Source organism: Oncorhynchus mykiss, chromosome 32, assembly GCF_013265735.2.
Source record: "Oncorhynchus mykiss isolate Arlee chromosome 32, USDA_OmykA_1.1, whole genome shotgun sequence".
Taxonomy (NCBI): domain Eukaryota; kingdom Metazoa; phylum Chordata; class Actinopteri; order Salmoniformes; family Salmonidae; genus Oncorhynchus; species Oncorhynchus mykiss.
This window is the reverse complement of record NC_050572.1, coordinates 3796242-3819793: the sequence shown is the minus strand read 5'-3', so window position 1 is coordinate 3819793 and position 23552 is coordinate 3796242. Positions and strand designations below refer to the sequence as shown.

Genomic DNA, 23552 nt, shown 5'->3' with positions numbered 1-23552 from the left:
AAAATGACACCCCCCCCCCCCCCCCCCCCATGTAGAAAAATAGTACAAAAATATATACAAATAGTAGATTTATCCAAACTTTTGACTGGTACTAAAGTTTAGACACACCTACTCATTAGAGGGTTTTTCTTTATTTATACTATTTTCTACATTGTAGAATAATATTGAAGACATCAAAACTATGAAATAACACATGGAATCATGACGTAACGAAAAAAGTTACTTCACTCTGCTTCTTGGTCAAATTATTATTTTCAATGACGGCCTAGGAACAGTGGGTTAACCTTGTTCATGGGCAGAACAATATATTTTTACCTTGTCGGCTCAGGGATTTGATCTTGCAACCTTTCGGTTACTAGTCCAACACTCTGACCACTAGGCTACCTGCCGCCCCAGCAGCATGGAGTTGTGTTGGGTCATTGTCCTGTTGAAAAACAAATGATAGCCCCACTAAGCGCAAACCAGATGGGATGGCGTATCGCTGCAGAATGCTGTGGTAAGCATGCTGGTTAAGTGTGCCTTGAATTCTAAAGAAATCACAGACAGTGTCACCAGCAAAGAACCCACACACTGTCACACCTCCTCCATGCTTCACGGTGGGAACCACACATGCAGAGATAATCCGTTCACCTATTCTGCGTCTCACAAAGACGAGGCAGTTGGAACCAGATATCACAAATTTGCACTCATCAAACCAATGGACAGATTTCTACCGGTCTAATTTCCATTGATCGTGTTTCTTGGTCCAAGCAAATCTCTTCTGATTATTGGTGTCCTTTAGTAGTGGTTTCTTTGCAGCAATTCCATCATGAAGGCCTGATTCACGCAGTCTCCTCTGAACAGTTGATGTTGAGATATGACTGACTGTTACTTGAACTCTGTGAAGCATTTATTTGGGCTGCAATTTCTGAGACTGGTAACTCTAATGAACTTATCCTCTACAGCAGAGGTAACTCTGAGTCTTCCTTTTCTGTGGCGGTCCTCATGAGAGCCAGTTTTATCATAGCGCTTGATGATTTTTGCGATTGCACTTGAAGAAACTTTCAAAGTTCTTGGAATTTTCCAGATTGACTGACCTTCATGTCTTAAAGTAATGATGGACTGTCGTTTCTCTTTGCTTATTTGAGCTGTTCTTGCCATAATATGGACTTGTTCTTTTACCAAATAGGGCTATCTTCTGTATACCACCCCTACCTTGTCACAACACAACTGACTGACTCAAACGCTTTAAGAAGGAAATAAATTCCACAAATGAACTTTTAACAAGGCACACCTGTCAATTGAAATCCATTACAGGTGACTACCTCATTATGCTGGTTGAGAGAATGCCAAGGGTGTGCAAAGCTGTCATCAATGCGAAAGGTGGCTACTTTGAAGAATTTCAAATACAAAATATTTTTTGATTTGTTAAACACTTTTTTTGGTTACCTCATGATTCCATATGTGTTATTTCATAGTTTTGACATCTTCACTATTATTCTACAATGTAGAAAATAGTATAAATAAAGAAAACCCCTTGAATGAGTAGTTGTGTCCAACATTTTGACTGGTACTGTATATGTGTATAAAATCACTCGCGGGCCGGTTTTGCCGATCAATAGGTTATATTGTATTTGATACAGCCAAGCCAACCCTAAAATAGGTTCTACTGTATTTGATACAGCCAAGCCAACCCTAAAATAGGTTCTATTGTATTTGATACAGCCAAGCCAACCGTAAAATAGGTTCTACTGTATTTGATACAGCCAACCGTAAAACAGGTTCTACTGTATTTGATACAGCCAAGCCAACCCTAAAATAGGTTCTACTGTATTTGATACAGCCAAGCCAACCGTAAAACAGGTTCTACTGTATTTGATACAGCCAAGCCAACCCTAAAATAGGTTCTACTGTATTTGATACAGCCAAGCCAACCCTAAAATAGGTTCTACTGTATTTGATACAGCCAAGCCAACCGTAAAACAGGTTCTACTGTATTTGATACAGCCAAGCCAACCGTAAAACAGGTTCTACTGTATTTGATACAGCCAAGCCAACCGTAAAATAGGTTATACTGTATTTGATACAGCCAAGCCAACCCTAAAATAGGTTCTACTATGTTTGATACAGCCAAGCCAACCCTAAAATAGGTTATACAATGCTTGATACAGCCAACCCTAAAATAGGTTCTACTGTATTTGATACATCCAAGCCAACCCTAAAATAGGTTATACTATGTTTGATACATCCAAGCCATCCCTAAAATAGGTTATACAATGTTTGATACAGCCAAGCCAACCCTAAAATAGGTTATACAATGCTTGATACAGCCAACCCTAAAATTGGTTCTACTGTATTTGATACATCCAAGCCAACCCTAAAATAGGTTCTACTGTATTTGATACAGCCAACCGTAAAATAGGTTCTACTGTATTTGATACAGCCAAGCCAACCCTAAAATAGGTTCTACTGTATTTGATACAGCCAAGCCAACCGTAAAACAGGTTCTACTGTATTTGATACAGCCAAGCCAACCGTAAAATAGGTTCTATTGTATTTGAAACAGCCAAGCCAACCGTAAAATAGGTTCTATTGTATTTGTCGTCTGAAAGGTTCCATCAAGTGTACGAAACCATCAGATTCAGCTGTACAAACACATGATCCAAGCTTACTCTTCTCCTGCTCTATCTCCCCCCCCTCTCTCTCTCTCCTGCCCACCAGGAAGAGTGTAGCTGACTCCTCTTCTGTTTTCTCTCTCTTGCCCTACCAGGTGTCCAGTTCACCTTCCATACATTCCACCTAGAGTCTCCCCATGACCACCTGTTGGTGACAGAGAACGGCAGCTTCCCCGAGCCCCTTTGGAGACTAACGGGCTCAACACTGCCCCCCACCCTCAGTGCAGGCCTGTATGGGAACTACACCGCTCAGATACGCTTCCTCTCAGACTTCTCTGTCTCCTACGAGGGATTCAACATCACCTTCTCAGGTAGGGGTTGGGTCATCCTCTGCTTGTGATTGAACGGGAACTTTCAATCACAAGAATAATGCCTCGAAGGACCATGAAATAGAGCTATGAAGATTTACAGAGGAATATGTGGATAATACTGAGAGAATAACCTATTGTATGATGTAATGCATTTGTAGATCCACCAAAAACACATGTGAGTATCTGTGTGTATTTGTGTGCCTCCCTATCCGTCTAGAAGGAACACGAATCTATCCTGTTCCCAGACCTGTTTATTTTTTGTGTCTTGTGGTTGTTGTTGTCATGCCACAATGACCACATGAGTTGACCACATTGAAACGATGTTCTGGTACCAGGCTAGTTTCATTGAGCCAGATAGGAAGACAGGCTACCATTTGAAACTGAGCTACAGTGACCTCCCCAAAAATATTGGGACAGTGACAATTTTTTTGTTGTTGTTGTTTTGGCTCCTGTACTCAGGCACACAATGATTACGTCACACTTGTGACTTAAAAAAAAAAAACCCTTGTTGGATGCATCTGCTGTTTGTTTTCGTTGTGTTTCAGATTATTTTGTGCCCAGTAGAAATGAACGGAAGATAATGTATTGTGTAATTTTGGAGTCAATTTTATTGTAAATAAGAACAGAATGTGTAATAACACTTGACACCCAGTGTCATAACGACTGACATAACTTGTTATAACCATGTCATAACCATGTCATAATATGTCATAACGACTGACATAACTTGTTATAACCATGTCATAACGGCTGACATAACTTGTTATAACCATGTCATAATATGTCATAACGGCTGACAACGTGTTATAACCATGTCATAATGGCTGACATAACTTGTTATAACTATGTCATAATGGCTGACATAACTTGTTATAACCATGTCATAATGGCTGACATAACTTATAACCATGTCATAATATGTCATAACGGCTGACATAACTTGATATAACCGTGTCATAATGGCTGACATAACTTGTTATAACCATGTCATAATGGCTGACATAACTTATAACCATGTCATAATATGTCATAACGGCTGACATAACTTGATATAACCATGTCATAACGGCTGACATAACTTGATATAACCATGTCATAATGGCTGACATAACTTGTTATAACCATGTCATAACGGCTGACATAACTTGATATAACCATGTCATAATGGCTGACATAACTTGATATAACCATGTCATAATATGTCATAACGGCTGACATAACTTGATATAACCATGTCATAACGGCTGACATAACTTGATATAACCATGTCATAACGGCTGACATAACTTGTTATAACCATGTCATAACGGCTGACATAACTTGATATAACCATGTCATAATGGCTGACATAACTTGTTATAACCATGTCATAACGGCTGACATAACTTGATATAACCATGTCATAATATGTCATAACGGCTGACATAACTTGATATAACCATGTCATAACGGCTGACATAACTTGATATAACCATGTCATAATGGCTGACATAACTTGTTATAACCATGTCATAACGGCTGACATAACTTGTTATAACCATGTCATAATGGCTGACATAACTTGATATAACCATGTCATAATGGCTGACATAACTTGTTATAACCATGTCATAACGGCTGACATAACTTGTTATAACCATGTCATAATATGTCATAATGGCTGACATAACCCACCATAATATGGTCGTAACACTGTTATAACACTGCCATGACCCATATATTTACACCTGTTGTGACATAGAGTGTGTTATTTTATGGCTGGTTATGACACCTACATAAGTGTCAAGACCCACATTTATTCAAATAATATTTTTCCCTGCCAAGAAGTTTCCTTTCGTTTGAAAGTTTGTTTCTTAAGTCCTTTGTTGTTGTTGTAATTAATTCTTTACAGTATTTTGTTCATCATATTTTAAATAACTAATAGAAAATATACTTCATGCCAATGTCAAGAAGCATTTCGACCATCGTAATCACATCAGGCAGAGAGTCCTATCATGTCCTTTTATCAGTCCTCAGTCTAATAGAGGGTGGCTTGTCCTGCTCCTGAAATCTGCTCCTACATTCATCCCAGTCCTCAGTCTAATAGAGGGTGGCTTGTCCTGCTCCTGAAATCTGCTCCTACATTCATCACAGTCCTCAGTCTAATAGAGGGTGTCTTGTCCTGCTCCTGAAATCTGCTCCTACATTCATCCCAGTCATCAGTCTAATAGCGGGTGTCTTGTCCTGCTCCTGAAATCTGCTCCTACATTCATCCCAGTCCTCAGTCTAATAGCGGGTGTCTTGTCCTGCTCCTGAAATCTGCTCCTACATTCATCCCAGTCATCAGTCTAATAGAGGGTGTCCTGCTCCTGAAATCTGCTCCTACATTCATCCCAGTCATCAGTCTAATAGAGGGTGGCTTGTCCTGAAATCTGCTCCTACATTCATCCCAGTAATCAGTCTAATAGAGGGTGTCTTGTCCTGCTCCTGAAATCTGCTCCTACATTCATCCCAGTCCTCAGTCTAATAGAGGGTGTCTTGTCCTGCTCCTGAAATCTGCTCCTACATTCATCCCAGTCATCAGTCTAATAGCGGGTGTCTTGTCCTGCTCCTGAAATCTGCTCCTACATTCATCCCAGTCCTCAGTCTAATAGCGGGTGTCTTGTCCTGCTCCTGAAATCTGCTCCTACATTCATCCCAGTCATCAGTCTAATAGAGGGTGTCCTGCTCCTGAAATCTGCTCCTACATTCATCCCAGTCATCAGTCTAATAGAGGGTGGCTTGTCCTGAAATCTGCTCCTACATTCATCCCAGTAATCAGTCTAATAGAGGGTGTCTTGTCCTGCTCCTGAAATCTGCTCCTACATTCATCCCAGTCCTCAGTCTAATAGAGAGTGTCTTGTCCTGCTCCTGAAATCTGCTCCTACATTCATCCCAGTCCTCAGTCTAATAGCGGGTGTCTTGTCCTGCTCCTGAAATCTGCTCCTACATTCATCCCAGTCCTCAGTCTAATAGAGGGTGTCTTGTCCTGCTCCTGAAATCTGCTCCTACATTCATCCCAGTCCTCAGTCTAATAGAGGGTGTCTTGTCCTGCTCCTGAAATCTGCTCCTACATTCATCCCAGTCCTCAGTCTAATAGAGGGTGTCTTGTCCTGCTCCTGAAATCTGCTCCTACATTCATCCCAGTAATCAGTCTAATAGAGGGTGTCTTGTCCTGCTCCTGAAATCTGCTCCTACATTCATCCCAGTCCTCAGTCTAATAGAGGGTGTCTTGTCCTGATCCTGAAATCTGCTCCTACATTCATCCCAGTCATCAGAAACAGAGCACTGAGGCAGGTGCATGTCTGACATCAATGTGTGCACAATAACAATGATAATTTTAATATGGTCAATTAAAAAAATAAATGTAATATTAACATAAACATACTGTTGACAAGGAGGCTGTGATGTAATGGAATGTTTTTCCTTGTGTGGTGTGTTTTGACACACTAATGTCAATGTCATAACCAGCCTTAAAATAACACAATATACAGTATGTCACAACAGGCCTAAATGTGTCATGACATATTATGACCCTATTATAATAGGTTGTGACAAGGTAATGTCAGCTGTTATGACCATATTATGACAGGTTAATGTCAGCTGTTATGACCATATTGTGACAGGTTAATGTCAGCTGTTATGACCCTATTATGACAGGTAAATGTCAGCTGTTATGACCATATTATGACAAGGTAATGTCAGCTGTTATGACCATATTATGACAGGTTAATGTCAGCTGTTATGACCATATTCTGACAGGTTAATGTCAGCTGTTATGGCCATATTATGACAGGTTAATGTCAGCTGTTATGACCATATTATGACAGGTTAATGTCAGCTGTTATGACCATATTATGACAGGTTAATGTCAGCTGTTATGACCATATTATGACAGGTTAATGTCAGCTGTTATGACCCTATTATGACAGGTAAATGTCAGCTGTTATGACCATATTATGACAGGGTAATGTCAGCTGTTATGGCCATATTATGACAGGTTAATTTCAGCTGTTATGACCTTATTATAACAGGTTAATGTCAGCTGTTATGATCTTATTATAACAGGTTAATGTCAGCTGTTATGACCATATTATGACAGGTTAATGTCAGCTGTTATGACCATATTATAACAGGTTATGACAGGTTAATGTCAGCTGTTATGACCATATTATGACAGGGTAATGTCAGCTGTTATGACCATATTATGACAGGTTAATGTCAGCTGTTATGGCCATATTATGACAGGTTAATGTCAGCTGTTATGACCATATTATGACAGGTTAATGTCAGCTGTTATGACCATATTATGACAGGTTAATGTCAGCTGTTATGACCATATTATGACAGGTTATAACAGGTTAATGTCAGCTGTTATGGCATATTATGACAGGTTATGACGCGTTAATGTCAGCTCTTATGACCATATGACAGTATGTCACAACAGGCCTAAATGTGTCATGACATGTTATGACCCTATTATAATAGGTTGTGACAAGGTAATGTCAGCTGTTATGACCATATTATGACAGGGTAATGTCAGCTGTTATGACCATATTATGACAGGTTAATGTCAGCTGTTATGACCCTATTATGACACGTTAATGTCAGCTGTTATGACATTTTATGACAGGTTAAGACAAGTTAATGTCAGCTGTTATGACCCTATTATGACAGGTTAACCTGTCTACGATACTGGTTCCCAATTGGGAATCAACCCTCCCACGTTCAGCTGAAACGGTGGCGCATGGAACGCAAAAATATTCTTAAAAATATTTAACCTCCACACATTAACAAGTCCAATAGCTCAAATGAAAGATAAACACCTTGTTCATATAGCCAGCAAGTCAGATTTCTAAAATGTTTTACGGCGAAAACATAGCAGATATATATGTAAAACCACCACCAGACACAGCTCATTTGAATAGCCAAAACATGCAATCAACAAACGCAGGATTAAAAAATAAATCGCTCACTAACCTTTTGAAAATCTTCATCAGATGACAGTAATATGACATGTTACACAGTACATATTTTTTTTTTCAATAATATGCCATTTATATCCATAAATGTCCATTTACAGTGAGTTCACGTTCAGAAATGACTCAAAAATGCCCGCAGGAAATCTATGTAGCGCGGCAAGATAACGTAAATAGACATCATAAACTTTGACTAAATATACATGTTCTACATATAGTTAGAAAGATACACTGCTTCTTTATGCAACCGCTGTGTTAGATTTATTTTTAACGTTACAGAAATCGCACACTATTCCATATGCTGAGACAGCGCTCAGTGCCAAGCTACATTTCTACGTAATGTTGGAGTCAACAGAAACACAGATTTAAGCATAAATATTCCCTTACCTTCGATGGTCTTCGTTCAGAATGTTCTGGAAGGCTTCATACTTACCCAATACATCGTTTGGTTTCAAGTCTTGCGTCTTTGTATTAGCTACTGCTAATAACATCAGCTGAAATGCACCCAAAATGTCCTCTGGTCCGGAAAAGTTGCGCATCAAAACTTCAAAATTACATATTATATGTCGACTAAACAGGTCAAACTAAGTGCAGAAGCAAGCTTTATGATGTTTTAGACGTGCAAAACAAACTTCAATTCAATCGGCCATCGTCTGCTCTTCTCTTGAGTGCTGGAACAAAGGAATGGCTGGGACCAATTCGCGCCCATACGCACAGCCTATTCTCTCGTGGCACGCACTAATTTCACTCCCATAGGGTCAATTCTCGCGGGATTTGAACGATTCAAAGCTCTACTGAAAGAGGACATCTAGCGGAAGAGATATAAAGTGTCCCCAGAATCATAACTGGTTGGGAAGGGTGGGGGCCATGACGTCAAAGTTGCTCCAACTTTCATGGCCACAAAAACTAGTTTGGAAGAATGCCTGCCCTGTGAGTTCTGCTATACTTACAGACATAATTCCAACGGTTTTATAATCTTTAGTGTTTTCTATCCAATAATAATTTTTATTTGCATATATTAGCAATTTTTGACAGATTTTTTTTCCAGTTTACTAGGGGTACCCAATCTCTCCAAAGGGGGCGTATGTCTGCCATATCCTTAACAGGTTTTAAGACAAGTTAATGTCAGCTGTTATGACCCTATTATGACAGGTTATGACACGTTAATGTCAGCTGTTATGACATATTATGTGAGGTGTTATGACCATGTGATAAGGTGTTATGACATAGGGTGTCAAGTTAAGTGTTACAGAATATGTTTCTAAAACACTTATACGTTAATGTGGAAGCTACCAGGATCATGGATAATCCTGAATGAATAGTAAATAATTATGAGAGTGAAATGTACAGATGCACAAATATAATACCCTCCAAAAAACACTAACCTCCCCTGTTATTGTAATGGTGAGAGGTTAGCATGTCTTTGGGGTGTGATATAAATGCTAACCTCCCCTGTTATTGTAATACGGAGAGGTTAGCATGTCTTTGGGGTATGATATAAAATGCTAACCTCCCCTGTTATTGTAATGGTGAGAGGTTAGCATGTCTTGTGGGTATGATATTTGTTGGTCGGTAACTTTTTAACTCATCATTATTCACGATTCATGCAGGATCTTCCGTAAACATGATAGCATCCACATTAACGTAGAAGTGTTTAGAAACATATTCTATTCTTATTTACAGTAAAAGTGACTCCAAAATGACACAATACGTTATTTTTCCATTAATTTCTATTGGGGCACAATATAATCTGAAAAACAAACAGCAAATGAATCCAACAAGTTTGTAAAGTCACAAGCTTGATGTAATCATTGCGTGCTAAGAATACAGGACCATATACTGAACATTTTACTACTTTAATACAAATATAAGTGAATTTGTCCCAATACATTTAGTCTCCTAAAATGGGAGGACTATGTACAAAAAGTGCTTTCATTTCTTAACGGTTCACCTGATATGGATGAATTTACCCTCAAATTAAAGTTGGCAGTCAGCCGTGTCAAAATCCAAAGTGCTGGAGTACAGATCCGAAACAACAACAACAACAACAACAACAACAAATCACTGTCCCAAAACTTTTGGAGCTCACTGTATATCGACGGCTGACTGTTTTGGTGATCATGGATCCACTAGAAGAAATCCTATTGCAATGTATTATGGGTATCCTGACTAATGAAATCGTCCCTTTCTCCTCTCCTCTTCCAGAGTATGACCTGGAACCATGTGAAGACCCGGGAGTTCCTCCCTACAGCACCCGTAAGGGGTTACAGTTTGGGGTGGGGGACGTGCTCATCTTCTCCTGTTTCCCTGGTTACCGTCTGGAGGGGCCGGCGAGGGTGACGTGTCTTGGTGGGCGGAGGAGGGTGTGGAGCTCCCCTCTGCCAAGGTGTGTTGGTAGGTGGTCACATGATTTAATTTGGCTTTGTTCACCCCCCCCCCCCCCCCCCCCTGTCCCCACCGATCTCACCTCATCGACACCTCGCTCAGTCATGTACTGTACATCAATTTATACCCACCTCGTCTTCACTTACATCCATCCAGAAGACTGTCCTGGAACACACTCCCACAACCTTCAAAACAACTTTATATACCGCCACCTACTCCTGATACACACTATCATACACTTCCCCTTCAACAACATGTCCCATACCGCAGCAGAGAGTACTACACATTCGGCTAGATTACGGAGATATAGAGTCTGGATTATGGAGATATAGAGTCTGGATTATGGAGATATAGAGACTGGATTATGGAGATATAGAGACTGCATTATGGAGATATAGAGACTGGATTATGGAGATATAGAGACTGGATTATGGAAATATAGAGACTGGATTATGGAAATATAGAGACTGGATTATGGAGATATAGAGACTGGATTATGGTGGTATAGAGAGTGGATTATGGTGGTATAGAGAGTGGATTAGGGAGATATAGAGACTGGATTATGGAGATATAGAGAGTGGATTATGGAGATATAGAGACTGGATTATGGAGATATAGAGAGTGTATTATGGTGGTATAGAGAGTGGATTACGGATATATAGAGACTGGATTATGGAGATATAGAGAGTGGATTATGATGGTATATAAAGTGGATTATGGAGATATAGAGAGTGGATTATAGTGATATAGAGAGTTGATTATGGTGATATAGAGAGTGGATTATGGAGATATAGAGAGTGGATTACGGAGATATAGAGAGTGGATTGTAGAGATATATAAAGTGGATTATGGAGATATAGAGAGTGGATTATAGAGATATAGAGAGTGGATTACGGAGATATAGAGAGTGGATTACGGAGATATAGAGAGTGGATTATGGAGATATAGAGACTGGATTATGGAGATATAGAGACTGGAATATGGATATATAGAGAGTGGATTATGGAGATATAGAGAGTGGATTATGGAGATATAGAGAGTGGATTATGGAGATATAGAGACTGGATTATGGAGATATAGAGACTGGATTATGGCGATATAGAGACTGGATTATGGAGATATAGAGACTGGATTATGGAGATATAGAGACTGGATTATGGAGATATAGAGACTGGATTATGGAGATATAGAGACTGGATTATGGAGATATAGAGACTGGATTATGGAGATATAGAGACTGGATTATGGTGGTATAGAGAGTGGATTATGGTGATATAGAGAGTGGATTACGGATATGTAGAGAGTGGATTATAGAGATATAGAGACTGGATTATGGAGATATGGAGATATAGAGAGTGGATTATGGAGATATAGAGAGTGGATTATGGAGATATAGAGAGTGGATTATGGAGATATAGAGAGTGGATTAAATGGTTAGAATGAGTGAGTTCTACAAAAATCCAGTGTCACAAAAAAAAATGCAGATTTAATGAGTAAGGCGTATATTCAAATCTTACCCGACGAGGTCCAGAGAACTGCTGGTTTTTCCTTTTCTACTTAATAATTAAATCCACCCACCTGGCGTCCCATTCTAAATCAGTTCCTTATTAGACGGGAGGAATGATAGTCAGCAGTGGTGGTAGTGTAAAAATGAGCCCCTCGTAATTAATAGAATTTAACTATAACGTTTGCAGAACTAACTAAGGAGAGCAGGTGGAATCATAAAAACAGGAAAACAGCTTAAACTGTTACAATGAAATAGAGAAATATACTACATTACCAAAAGTATGTGGACACCGGGCTGGTCGAACATCTCATTACAATATCGTGGGCATTAATATGGAGTTGGTCCCCCCTTTGCTGCTATAACATCCTCCACTCTTCTGAGAAGGCATTAATATGGAGTTGGCCCCCCTTTGCTGCTATAACAGCCTCCATTCTTCTGGGAAGACTTTCCACGAGATGTCCTCTTGGCGTTGTCATGCAGAAACAGGAAAGGGCCTTCCTCAAACTGTTGCCACAAAGTTGGGAGCACAGAATCGTCTAGAATATCGTTGTATGCTGTAGCGTTAAGATTTCCATTCACAGGAACTAAGGGGCCTAGTCTGAACCATGATAAACAGCCCCAGACAATTATTCCTCCTCCACCAAACTTTACAGTGGGCACTATGTATTCGGGCAGGTAACGTTCTCCTGGCATCCGCCACACCCAGATTCATCCATCGGACTGACAGATGATGAAGAGTGATTCATCACCCCAGAGAACGTGTTTCCACTGCTCCAGAGTCCAATGGCAGTGAGCTTTACACCACTCCAGCCAACGCTTGGCATTGCACATGGTTATCTTAGGCTTGTGTGCCGCTGCTCGGCCACGGAAACCCATTTCATGAAACTCCCGACAAACCGTTATTGTGCTGAAGTGGCTTCCAGAGGCAGTTTGGAACTCGGTAGTTGCAACCGAGGAACTGATGATTTGTACTTTTTACACGCTTCAGCACTCAGCGGTCCCGTTCTGTGAGCTCGTGTGGTCTACCACTTCACGGCTGAGCCGTTGTTGCTCCTAGACGTTTCCACTTCACAATAACAACACTTACAGTTGACCCGAGGCAGCTCTAGCAGGGCATAAAATGGATGAACTGACTTGTTAGAAAGGTGGCATCCTATGACCGTGCCAAGTTGAAAGTAAGGCCATTCTACTGCCAATGTTTGTCTATGGAGATTGCACGGTGTCCACATACTGCTGTATATTTATATAGTGTATGTTAGAGGCCAGATTTATTCTAATTATACTATGAAATGGCTGGCAGGGACCAACTTTAGAAAGTAATTTGTCTAAACGTTGAAATTTTGACATTCCAGTTGAATTCGTATTTTTATTTTCTGTTATCTGGTCTTCTGCTTTTTCTATGTTTGGGAGAAACTGGGTCAGGCAACTACATGAATATGAGTTGACGGCTGGCTGAACGGTTTTCAGTTGTCCTTTTTATGGATTCGAGTGGTTTTCTCTCCGCAGTGAGTTTCTATTTGTGTTTCAATTTGACAGACCAAAATACTGTAAATGTGTAGAAAGGGTCACAGATACGTTGAACTCCATCCAGTCAGAGGTCATCAGTTCTCGTCTCTCCTACATTATCCCCCCCCCCCCTGCATGTCTCCGTAGAAGCAGGTTTAAGTACATATGCTGGATGATTGTGATGTGTGACCCCTTTCTCTCTCTCTCTCTCTCTCTCTCTTCCTTCTGTCTCTCTCTTCCTTCTCTCTCTCTTCCTTCTCTCTTTCTCCCTCTCTCTTCCTTCCTTCCTTCTCTCTCTCTCTCTTCTAGCTGAGTGTGGATCCTCAGTGACTGGCATGCAGGGAGTGCTGCTGTCTCCTAACTACCCAGGTTACTATGGGAACCACCACGAGTGTATCTACTCTATACAGACCCAGCCAGGCAAAGGCATCCAGCTCCGAGCACGAGACTTCAGACTGGAGGACGATGACATGCTCAAAGTGAGGGGGGCAAAGAGCGTGTGTGTGTGTGTGTGTGTGGGTGTGTGTGTGTGTGTGTTTGTTTGCATGCTCGCATATGGCATGAGCTTAGTGCGGAAACCTCTTAGGGTATGTTTGTGGGAGGGAGGGAGTGAGTGAGGGATAGATTGGAGTGAGGGATAGATTGGAGTGAGGGATAGATTGGAGGGAGGGATAGATTGGAGGGAGGGAGGGAAAGAGGGATAGATTGGAGTGAGGGAGGGCGGGATACATTGGAGTGAGGGAGGAGAGAGGGATCGATTGGAGTGAGGGAGGGAGGAATAGATTGGAGGGAGGGAGGGACTGGAGGGAGGAATAGATTGGAGGGAGGGAGGGAGGGAGGGAGGGGGGGAGGGAGGGAGGGAGATGGTTTCTTTCATTTAGATACAGGATACAGAACCTTCAGAAAGTATTGACACCACTTGACTTTTTCCACATGTTGTTGTGTTACAGTATTACAGATGGTTTACATGTTGTTGTGTTACAGTATTCCAGATGGTTTACATGTTGTTGTGTTACAGTATTCCAGATGGTTTACATGTTGTTGTGTTACAGTATTCCAGATGGTTTACATGTTGTTGTGTTACAGTATTCCAGATGGTCTACATGTTGTTGTGTTACAGTGTTCCAGATGGTTTACATGTTGTTGTGTTACAGTATTCCAGATGGTCTACATGTTGTTGTGTTACAGTATTCCAGATGGTCTACATGTTGTTGTGTTACAGTATTCCAGATGGTCTACATGTTGTTGTGTTACAGTATTCCAGATGGTCTACATGTTGTTGTGTTACAGTATTCCAGATGGTTTACATGTTGTTGTGTTACAGTGTTCCAGATGGTTTACATGTTGTTGTGTTACAGTGTTCCAGATGGTCTACATGTTGTTGTGTTACAGTATTCCAGATGGTTTACATGTTGTTGTGTTACAGTATTCCAGATGGTCTACATGTTGTTGTGTTACAGTGTTCCAGATGGTTTACATGTTGTTGTGTTACAGTATTCCAGATGGTTTACATGTTGTTGTGTTACAGTATTCCAGATGGTCTACATGTTGTTGTGTTACAGTATTCCAGATGGTCTACATGTTGTTGTGTTACAGTATTCCAGATGGTTTACATGTTGTTGTGTTACAGTATTCCAGATGGTCTACATGTTGTTGTGTTAGTGTTCCAGATGGTTTACATGTTGTTGTGTTACAGTGTTCCAGATGGTTTACATGTTGTTGTGTTACAGTATTCCAGATGGTCTACATGTTGTTGTGTTACAGTGTTCCAGATGGTTTACATGTTGTTGTGTTACAGTGTTCCAGATGGTTTACATGTTGTTGTGTTACAGTATTCCAGATGGTCTACATGTTGTTGTGTTACAGTATTCCAGATGGTCTACATGTTGTTGTGTTACAGTATTCCAGATGGTCTACATGTTGTTGTGTTACAGTATTCCAGATGGTCTACATGTTGTTGTGTTACAGTATTCCAGATGGTTTACATGTTGTTGTGTTACAGTGTTCCAGATGGTCTACATGTTGTTGTGTTACAGTATTACAGATGGTCTACATGTTGTTGTGTTACAGTATTCCAGATGGTCTACATGTTGTTGTGTTACAGTATTCCAGATGGTCTACATGTTGTTGTGTTACAGTATTCCAGATGGTTTACATGTTGTTGTGTTACAGTGTTCCAGATGGTCTACATGTTGTTGTGTTACAGTATTACAGATGGTTTACATGTTGTTGTGTTACAGTATTCCAGATGGTCTACATGTTGTTGTGTTACAGTATTCCAGATGGTCTACATGTTGTTGTGTTACAGTATTCCAGATGGTTTACATGTTGTTGTGTTACAGTATTCCAGATGGTTTACATTGAGATGTTGTGTCACGGGCCTACGCACATTCCCCCATAACGTCAAAGTGGTATTATGTTTTTAGAAATGTTCACAAATGTATTAAAAATTAGAAGCTGAAATGTCTTAGTCAATACGTTTTCAATGATTTTGTTATGACGAGCTTAAATAAATTCAGCAGTTAAACATGTGTTTATAATTAGTTGCATGGAGTCACTCTGTGTGCCATAATAGTTTTTAAATTACTACCCCATCTCTGTACCCCACACATACCATCAATTATCTGTAACGTCCCAAGTCAAACAGTGAATTTGAAGCACAGATCCAACCACAAAGACCAGGAAGGTTTTCTACAGTTCACAAAAGAAGGGCACCTATTGGTACAATAGATGGGTGAATAAAAAAAGCAGGCATTAAATCACCCTTTTGAGCATAGTGCAAAGATACAGGCGTCCTTCCTCAATCAGTTGCTGGAGAGGAAGGAAACCGCTCAGGCATTTCACCATGAGTACAATGATGACTTTAAATCAGTTACAGAGTTTAATGGCTGTGGAAAGAGACAACTGAAGATGGTTCTATCTCTCTCATTCTCTCTCATTCTCGCTCTCTCTCTCTTTGTCTCCCCATCTCTCTCTGTAGGTGTTTGATGGCAATAGTAACCAGGCTCGTCTGTTGGGTGTTTTCTCTGGGACTGAGCTGCAGGAAAACACACTCAACTCTACTTCCAGCTCCATGTGGCTGGAGTTCGTCAGTAACACAGAAAACACCAGCAAGGGCTTTGAGCTGCACTTTACCAGTGAGTAACATAGTCCTTGCCTTCTGGTGTCGACCAATAATAGGCAGTGTCCAAAGCAATAGCAGGTGTAGAGTATGGTGCAGTATGAATACTGTGAAGCGGAATAGCTGAGCCGTTATATATTCTATAGCTCAAACCCTTTTGTTTCTCTGCCCCACCTTCCATCCATCTCCTCATGTCCCGAATCCCTCCGTCTTCTCTCTTTATCCCTCCGTCTTCTCTCTCCATCCCTCCGTCTTCTCTCTATATCCCTCCGTCTTCTCTCTCTATCCCTCCATCTTCTCTCTTTATCCCCCCGTCTTCTCTCTTTATCCCTCCGTCTTCTCTCTATATCCCTCCGTCTTCTCTCTCTATCCCTCCATCTTCTCTCTCTATCCCTCCGTCTTCTCTCTTTATCCCTCCGTCTTCTCTCTTTATCCCTCCGTCTTCTCTCTTTATCCCTCCGTCTTCTCTCTTTATCCATCCGTCTTCTCTCTTTATCCATCCGTCTTCTCTCTTTATCCATCCGTCTTCTCTCTATCCCTCCGTCTTCTCTCTTTGTCCCCCTGTCCTGCAGGTTTTGAGCTGTTGAAGTGTGAGGACCCGGGTGTTCCTCAGTTTGGTTATAAGAGAGAAGATAAGGGTCACTTCGCTGGCAGCACCGTGTGTTATAGCTGTGACCCAGGATACACCTTGAAGGGACCCCAGATCCTGACCTGTTTGAGGGGGGAGAGGAGAGCCTGGGATAGCCCCCTGCCCTTATGTGTCGGTGAGTTTATATATCTGTGTGTCTGTGTGTGTGTGTGTGTGTGCAAGCGATCAGAAAAGCACATACCCTTCCATTATGGGTGGGCAACCAGAAAACAAGTTTTAAGGCTAACATCTGACCTAAGATCAGTATTTCACCTCTCTAGGGTATGTGGGACACTAGCGTCCCAACTGGCCAACATCCAGTGAGATTGCAGAGCGCCAAATTCAAATACAGAAATACTCATTATAAAAATTCAGAAAAGATACAACTATTTTACATAGGTTTAAAGATGAACTTCTTGTGAATCCAACCACGGTGTCAGATTTCAAAAATGCTTTACGGCGAAAGCATACCATGCGATTATTTGAGAACATCTCCCAGCAAACAAATCATTACAAACAGTAACCAGCCAAGTAGAAGAGTTTCACAAGTCAGAAATAGAGATAAAATTAATCACTTACCTTTGATGATCTTCATATGTTTGCACTCAGAAGACATTAATTTATTCAATAAATGTTCCTTTTGTTCGATAAAGTCTCTCTTTATATCCAAATACCTCTGTTTTGTTTGCACGTTTTATTCAGTATTCCACAGGCTCAAACGCAGTCACAACAGGCAGACAAAAAAATCTAAATTGTATCCGTTAAGTTCATAGAAACATGTTTATATTGTTTACAATGTTTATATTCAATCCTCAGGTTGTTTTTAGCCTAAATAATCTATAATATTTCAACCGGACAATAACGTCGTCAATATAAAAGGTAAACAAGAAAGGCACTCTCTCGGTCGTGCGCATGAAAAAGGTTTTTCTATCCAAATCTACCAATTATTGTATGCATATCCTATCTTCTGGGCCTGAGTAGAAGGCAGTTTAATTTGGGCTTTTCATCCACAATTCCAAATGCTGCCCCCTACCCTAGAGAAGTTAAGGGCACCATCCTGCTCCATTCTCCTCTCTCATTAAAACTAGTTAGGCATTTCCCAGGTTACCTATTTTGCATATGGCCTTGCCTACACCTAGCAACTTGGAAAAGTTTTATCAGTTTAAAGAATATTTCTGAAGAATCTCAACTATAAAATATATTCTGGTTTGTTTAATTAACACTTTTTTGGGGGGGATACTACATGATTCCATGTGTGTTATTTCATAGTTTTGATGTCTTCCCTATTTAGCTATGAATGGATGCGTGGTTCACCAATCATGGCCTTGATTGGCTCAGTAACAAGGTGTGGTAGTTAGGACGTCAGGTGACGTCCTGACAACTGATGAACAGAAATGTTCTTGCAAACTTCCCATTAAACATCGTATATTACATTTTGTTTATGATCGATGGAACGTTGATTTAATATTTTCCACAGAAATTTGGACACGTGAATGTTTCATCACAAAAATATCTAGAACGTGAATAACTCAGCTGCATAATACCAGGGTATATTTGGTGGTCTGCCTCCTCAGCTGCATAATACCAGGGTATATTTGGTGGTCTGCCTCCTCAGCTGCATAATACCAGGGTATATTTGGTGGTCTGCCTCCTCAGCTGCATAATACCAGGGTATATCTGGTGGTCTGTCTCCTCATGACTACATAATACCAGGGTATATCTGGTGGTCTGGCTCCTCAGCTACATAATACCAGGGTATATCTGGTGGTCTGCCTCCTCAGCTGCATAATACCAGGGTATATCTGGGGGTCTGCCTCCTCAGCTGCTTAATACCAGGGTATATCTGGTGGTCTGCCTCCTCAGCTGCATAATACCAGGGTATATCTGGTCTGTCTCCTCAGCTGCATAATACCAGGGTATATCTGGTGGTCTGCCTCCTAAGCTACATATTACCAGGGTATATCTGGTCTGTCTCCTCAGCTGCATAATACCAGGGTATATCTGGTGGTCTGTCTCCTCATGACTACATAATACCAGGGTATATCTGGTCTGTCTCCTCAGCTACATAATACCAGGGTATATCTGGTGGTCTGTCTCCTCATGACTACATAATACCAGGGTATATCTGGTCTGTCTCCTCAGCTACATAATACCAGGGTAAATCTGGTGTTCTGTCTCCTCATGACTACATAATACCAGGGTATATCTGGTGGTCTGTCTCCATAATACCAGGGTATATCTGGAGGTCTGGCTCCTCAGCTACATAATACCAGGGTATATCTGGTGGTCTGCCTCCTCAGCTGCATAATACCAGGGTATATCTGGTGGTCTGCCTCCTCAGCTGCTTAATACCAGGGTATATCTGGTGGTCTGCCTCCTCAGCTGCATAATACCAGGGTATATCTGGTCTGTCTCCTCAGCTGCATAATACCAGGGTATATCTGGTGGTCTGCCTCCTAAGCTACATATTACCAGGGTATATCTGCTCTGTCTCCTCAGCTGCATAATACCAGGTTATATCTGGTGGTCTGTCTCCTCATGACTACATAATACCAGGGTATATCTGGTCTGTCTCCTCAGCTACATAATACCAGGGTATATCTGGTGGTCTGTCTCCTCATGACTACATAATACCAGGGTATATCTGGTCTGTCTCCTCAGCTACATAATACCAGGGTAAATCTGGTGGTCTGTCTCCTCATGACTACATATTACCAGGGTATATCTGGTGGTCTGTCTCCATAATACCAGGGTATATCTGGTGGTCTGTCTCCTCATGACTACATAATACCAGGGTATATCTGGTCTGTCTCCTCAGCTACATAATACCAGGGTATATCTGGTGGTCTGTCTCCTCATGACTACATAATACCAGGGTATATCTGGTCTGTCTCCTCAGCTACATAATACCAGGGTATATCTGGTGGTCTGTCTCCTCATGACTACATAATACCAGGGTATATCTGGTCTGTCTCCTCAGCTACATAATACCAGGGTATATCTGGTGGTCTGTCTCCTCATGACTACATAATACCAGGGTATATCTGGTCTGTCTCCTCAGCTACATAATACCAGGGTAAATCTGGTGGTCTGTCTCCTCTTGACTACATAATACCAGGGTATATCTGGTGGTCTGGCTCCTCAGCTACATAATACCAGGGTATATCCGGTGGTCTGTCTCCTCATGACTACATAATACCAGGGTATATCTGGTGGTCTGTCTCCATAATACCAGGGTAAATCTGGTGGTCTGTCTCCTCATGACTACATAATACCAGGGTATATCTGGTGGTCTGTCTCCTCATGACTACATAATACCAGGGTATATCCGGTGGTCTGTCTCCTCATGACTACATAATACCAGGGTATATCTGGTGGTCTGTCTCCTCATGACTACATAATACCAGGGTATATCTGGTGGTCTGGCTCCTCAGCTACATAATACCAGGGTATATCCGGTGGTCTGTCTCCTCATGACTACATAATACCAGGGTACGTCTGGTGGTCTGTCTCCTCATGACTACATAATACCAGGGTATATCTGGTGGTCTGTCTCCTCATGACTACATAATACCAGGGTATATCTGGTGGTCTGTCTCCTCAGTTACATAATACCAGGGTATATCTGGTCTGTCTCCTCAGCTACATAATACCAGGGTAAATCTGGTGGTCTGTCTCCTCATGACTACATATTACCAGGGTATATCTGGTCTGTCTCCTCAGCTACATAATACCAGGGTAAATCTGGTGGTCTGTCTCCTCATGACTACATAATACCAGGGTATATCTGGTGGTCTGGCTCCTCAGCTACATAATACCAGGGTATATCCGGTGGTCTGTCTCCTCATGACTACATAATACCAGGGTATATCCGGTGGTCTGTCTCCTCATGACTACATAATACCAGGGTATGTCTGGTGGTCTGTCTCCTCATGACTACATAATACCAGGGTATATCTGGTGGTCTGTCTCCTCATGACTACATAATACCAGGGTATATCTGGTGGTCTGTCTCCTCATGACTACATAATACCAGGGTATATCTGGTTGTCTTTCTCCTCGTGACTACATAATACCAGGGCATATCTGGTGGTCTGTCTCCATAATACCAGGGTATATCTGGTGGTCTGTCTCCATAATACCAGGGTATATCTGGGGGTCTGTCTCCTTACTACCAGGGTATATCTGGGGGTCTGTCTCCATAATACCAGGGTATATCTGGTTGTCTGTCTCCTCATGACTATTTAATACCAGGGAATATCTGGTGGTCTGTCTCCATAATACCAGGGTATATCTGGTGGTCTGTCTCCATAATACCAGGGTATATCTGGGGGTCTGTCTCCTTACTACCAGGGTATATCTGGGGGTCTGTCTCCATAATACCAGGGTATATCTGGTTGTCTGTCTCCTCATGACTATTTAATACCAGGGAATATCTGGTGGTCTGTCTCCATAATACCAGGGTATATCTGGTGGTCTGTCTCCTCATGACTACATAATACAAGGGTATATCTGGTGGTCTGTCTCCATAATACCAGGGTATATCTGGTGGTCTGTCTCCATAATACCAGGGTATATCTGGTGGTCTGTCTCCATAATACCAGGGTATATCTGGTGGTCTGTCTCCTCATGACTACATAATACCAGGGTATATCTGGTGGTCTGTCTCCATAATACCAGGGTATATCTGGTGGTCTGTCTCCATAATACCAGGGTATATCTGGTGGTCTGTCTCCATAATACCAGGGTATATCTGGTGGTCTGTCTCCATAATACCAGGGTATATCTGGTGGTCTGGCTCCTCAGCTACATGATACCAGGGTATATCTGGTGGTCTGCCTACTCAGCTACACAATACCAGGGTATATCCGGTGGTCTGTCTCCTCATGACTACATAATACCAGGGTATATCTGGTGGTCTGTCTCCTTAGCTGCATAATACCAGGGTATATCTGGTGGTCTGTCTCCTCATGACTACATAAAACCAGGCTATATCTGGTGGTCTGTCTCCTCATGACTACATGATACCAGGACATATCCGGTGGTCTGTCTCCTCATGACTACATAATACCAGGGTATATCTGGTGGTCTGTCTCCTCAGCTGCATAATACCAGGGTATATCTGGTGGTCTGTCTCCTCATGACTACATAATACTAGGGTATATCTTGTGGTCTGTCTCCATAATCCCAGGGTATATCTGGGGGTCTGTCTCCATAATACCAGGGTATATCTGGTGGTCTGTCTCCATAATACCAGAGTATATCTGGGGGTCTGTCTCCACAATACCAGGGTATATCTGGTGGTCTGTCTCCTCATGACTACATAATACCAGGGTATATCTGGGGGTCTGTCTCCATAATGCCAGGGTATATCTGGTAGTCTGTCTCCATAATACCAGGGTATATCTGGGGGTCTGTCTCCATAATACCAGGGTATATCTGGGGTATGTCTCCATAATACCAGGGTATATCTGGTGGTCTGTCTCCTCATGACTACATAATACCAGGGTATATCTGGTCTGTCTCCTCAGCTACATAATACCAGGGTAAATCTGGTGGTCTGTCTCCTCATGACTACATAATACCAGGGTATATCTGGTGGTCTGGCTCCTCAGCTACATAATACCAGGGTATATCCGGTGGTCTGTCTCCTCATGACTACATAATACCAGGGTATATCTGGTGGTCTGTCTCCATAATACCAGGGTAAATCTGGTGGTCTGTCTCCTCATGACTACATAATACCAGGGTATATCTGGTGGTCTGTCTCCTCATGACTACATAATACCAGGGTATATCCGGTGTTCTGTCTCCTCATGACTACATAATACCAGGGTATATCTGGTGGTCTGTCTCCTCATGACTACATAATACCAGGGTATATCTGGTGGTCTGGCTCCTCAGCTACATAATACCAGGGTATATCCGGTGGTCTGTCTCCTCATGACTACATAATACCAGGGTATGTCTGGTGGTCTGTCTCCTCATGACTACATAATACCAGGGTATATCTGGTGGTCTGTCTCCTCATGACTACATAATACCAGGGTATATCTGGTGGTCTGTCTCCTCAGTTACATAATACCAGGGTATATCTGGTCTGTCTCCTCAGCTACATAATACCAGGGTAAATCTGGTGGTCTGTCTCCTCATGACTACATATTACCAGGGTATATCTGGTCTGTCTCCTCAGCTACATAATACCAGGGTAAATCTGGTGGTCTGTCTCCTCATGACTACATAATACCAGGGTATATCTGGTGGTCTGGCTCCTCAGCTACATAATACCAGGGTATATCCGGTGGTCTGTCTCCTCATGACTACATAATACCAGGGTATGTCTGGTGGTCTGTCTCCTCATGACTACATAATACCAGGGTATATCTGGTGGTCTGTCTCCTCATGACTACATAATACCAGGGTATATCTGGTGGTCTGTCTCC

General features: G+C 41.6%; 1 protein-coding gene across 1 annotated transcript in view; it reads left to right on the top strand.

Annotated features, from left to right (window-relative positions):
- Positions 1–23552, top strand: part of csmd2 (CUB and Sushi multiple domains 2) — a 384085-nt gene that overhangs the window by 59814 nt on the left and 300719 nt on the right. The window contains exons 11-15 of the mRNA XM_036971824.1: positions 2750–2965; positions 10168–10356; positions 13670–13839; positions 16341–16497; positions 17054–17245. Of these exons, the coding sequence (XP_036827719.1) occupies positions 2750–2965; positions 10168–10356; positions 13670–13839; positions 16341–16497; positions 17054–17245 (924 nt within the window). The remainder of the gene's footprint in view (positions 1–2749; positions 2966–10167; positions 10357–13669; positions 13840–16340; positions 16498–17053; positions 17246–23552) is intronic.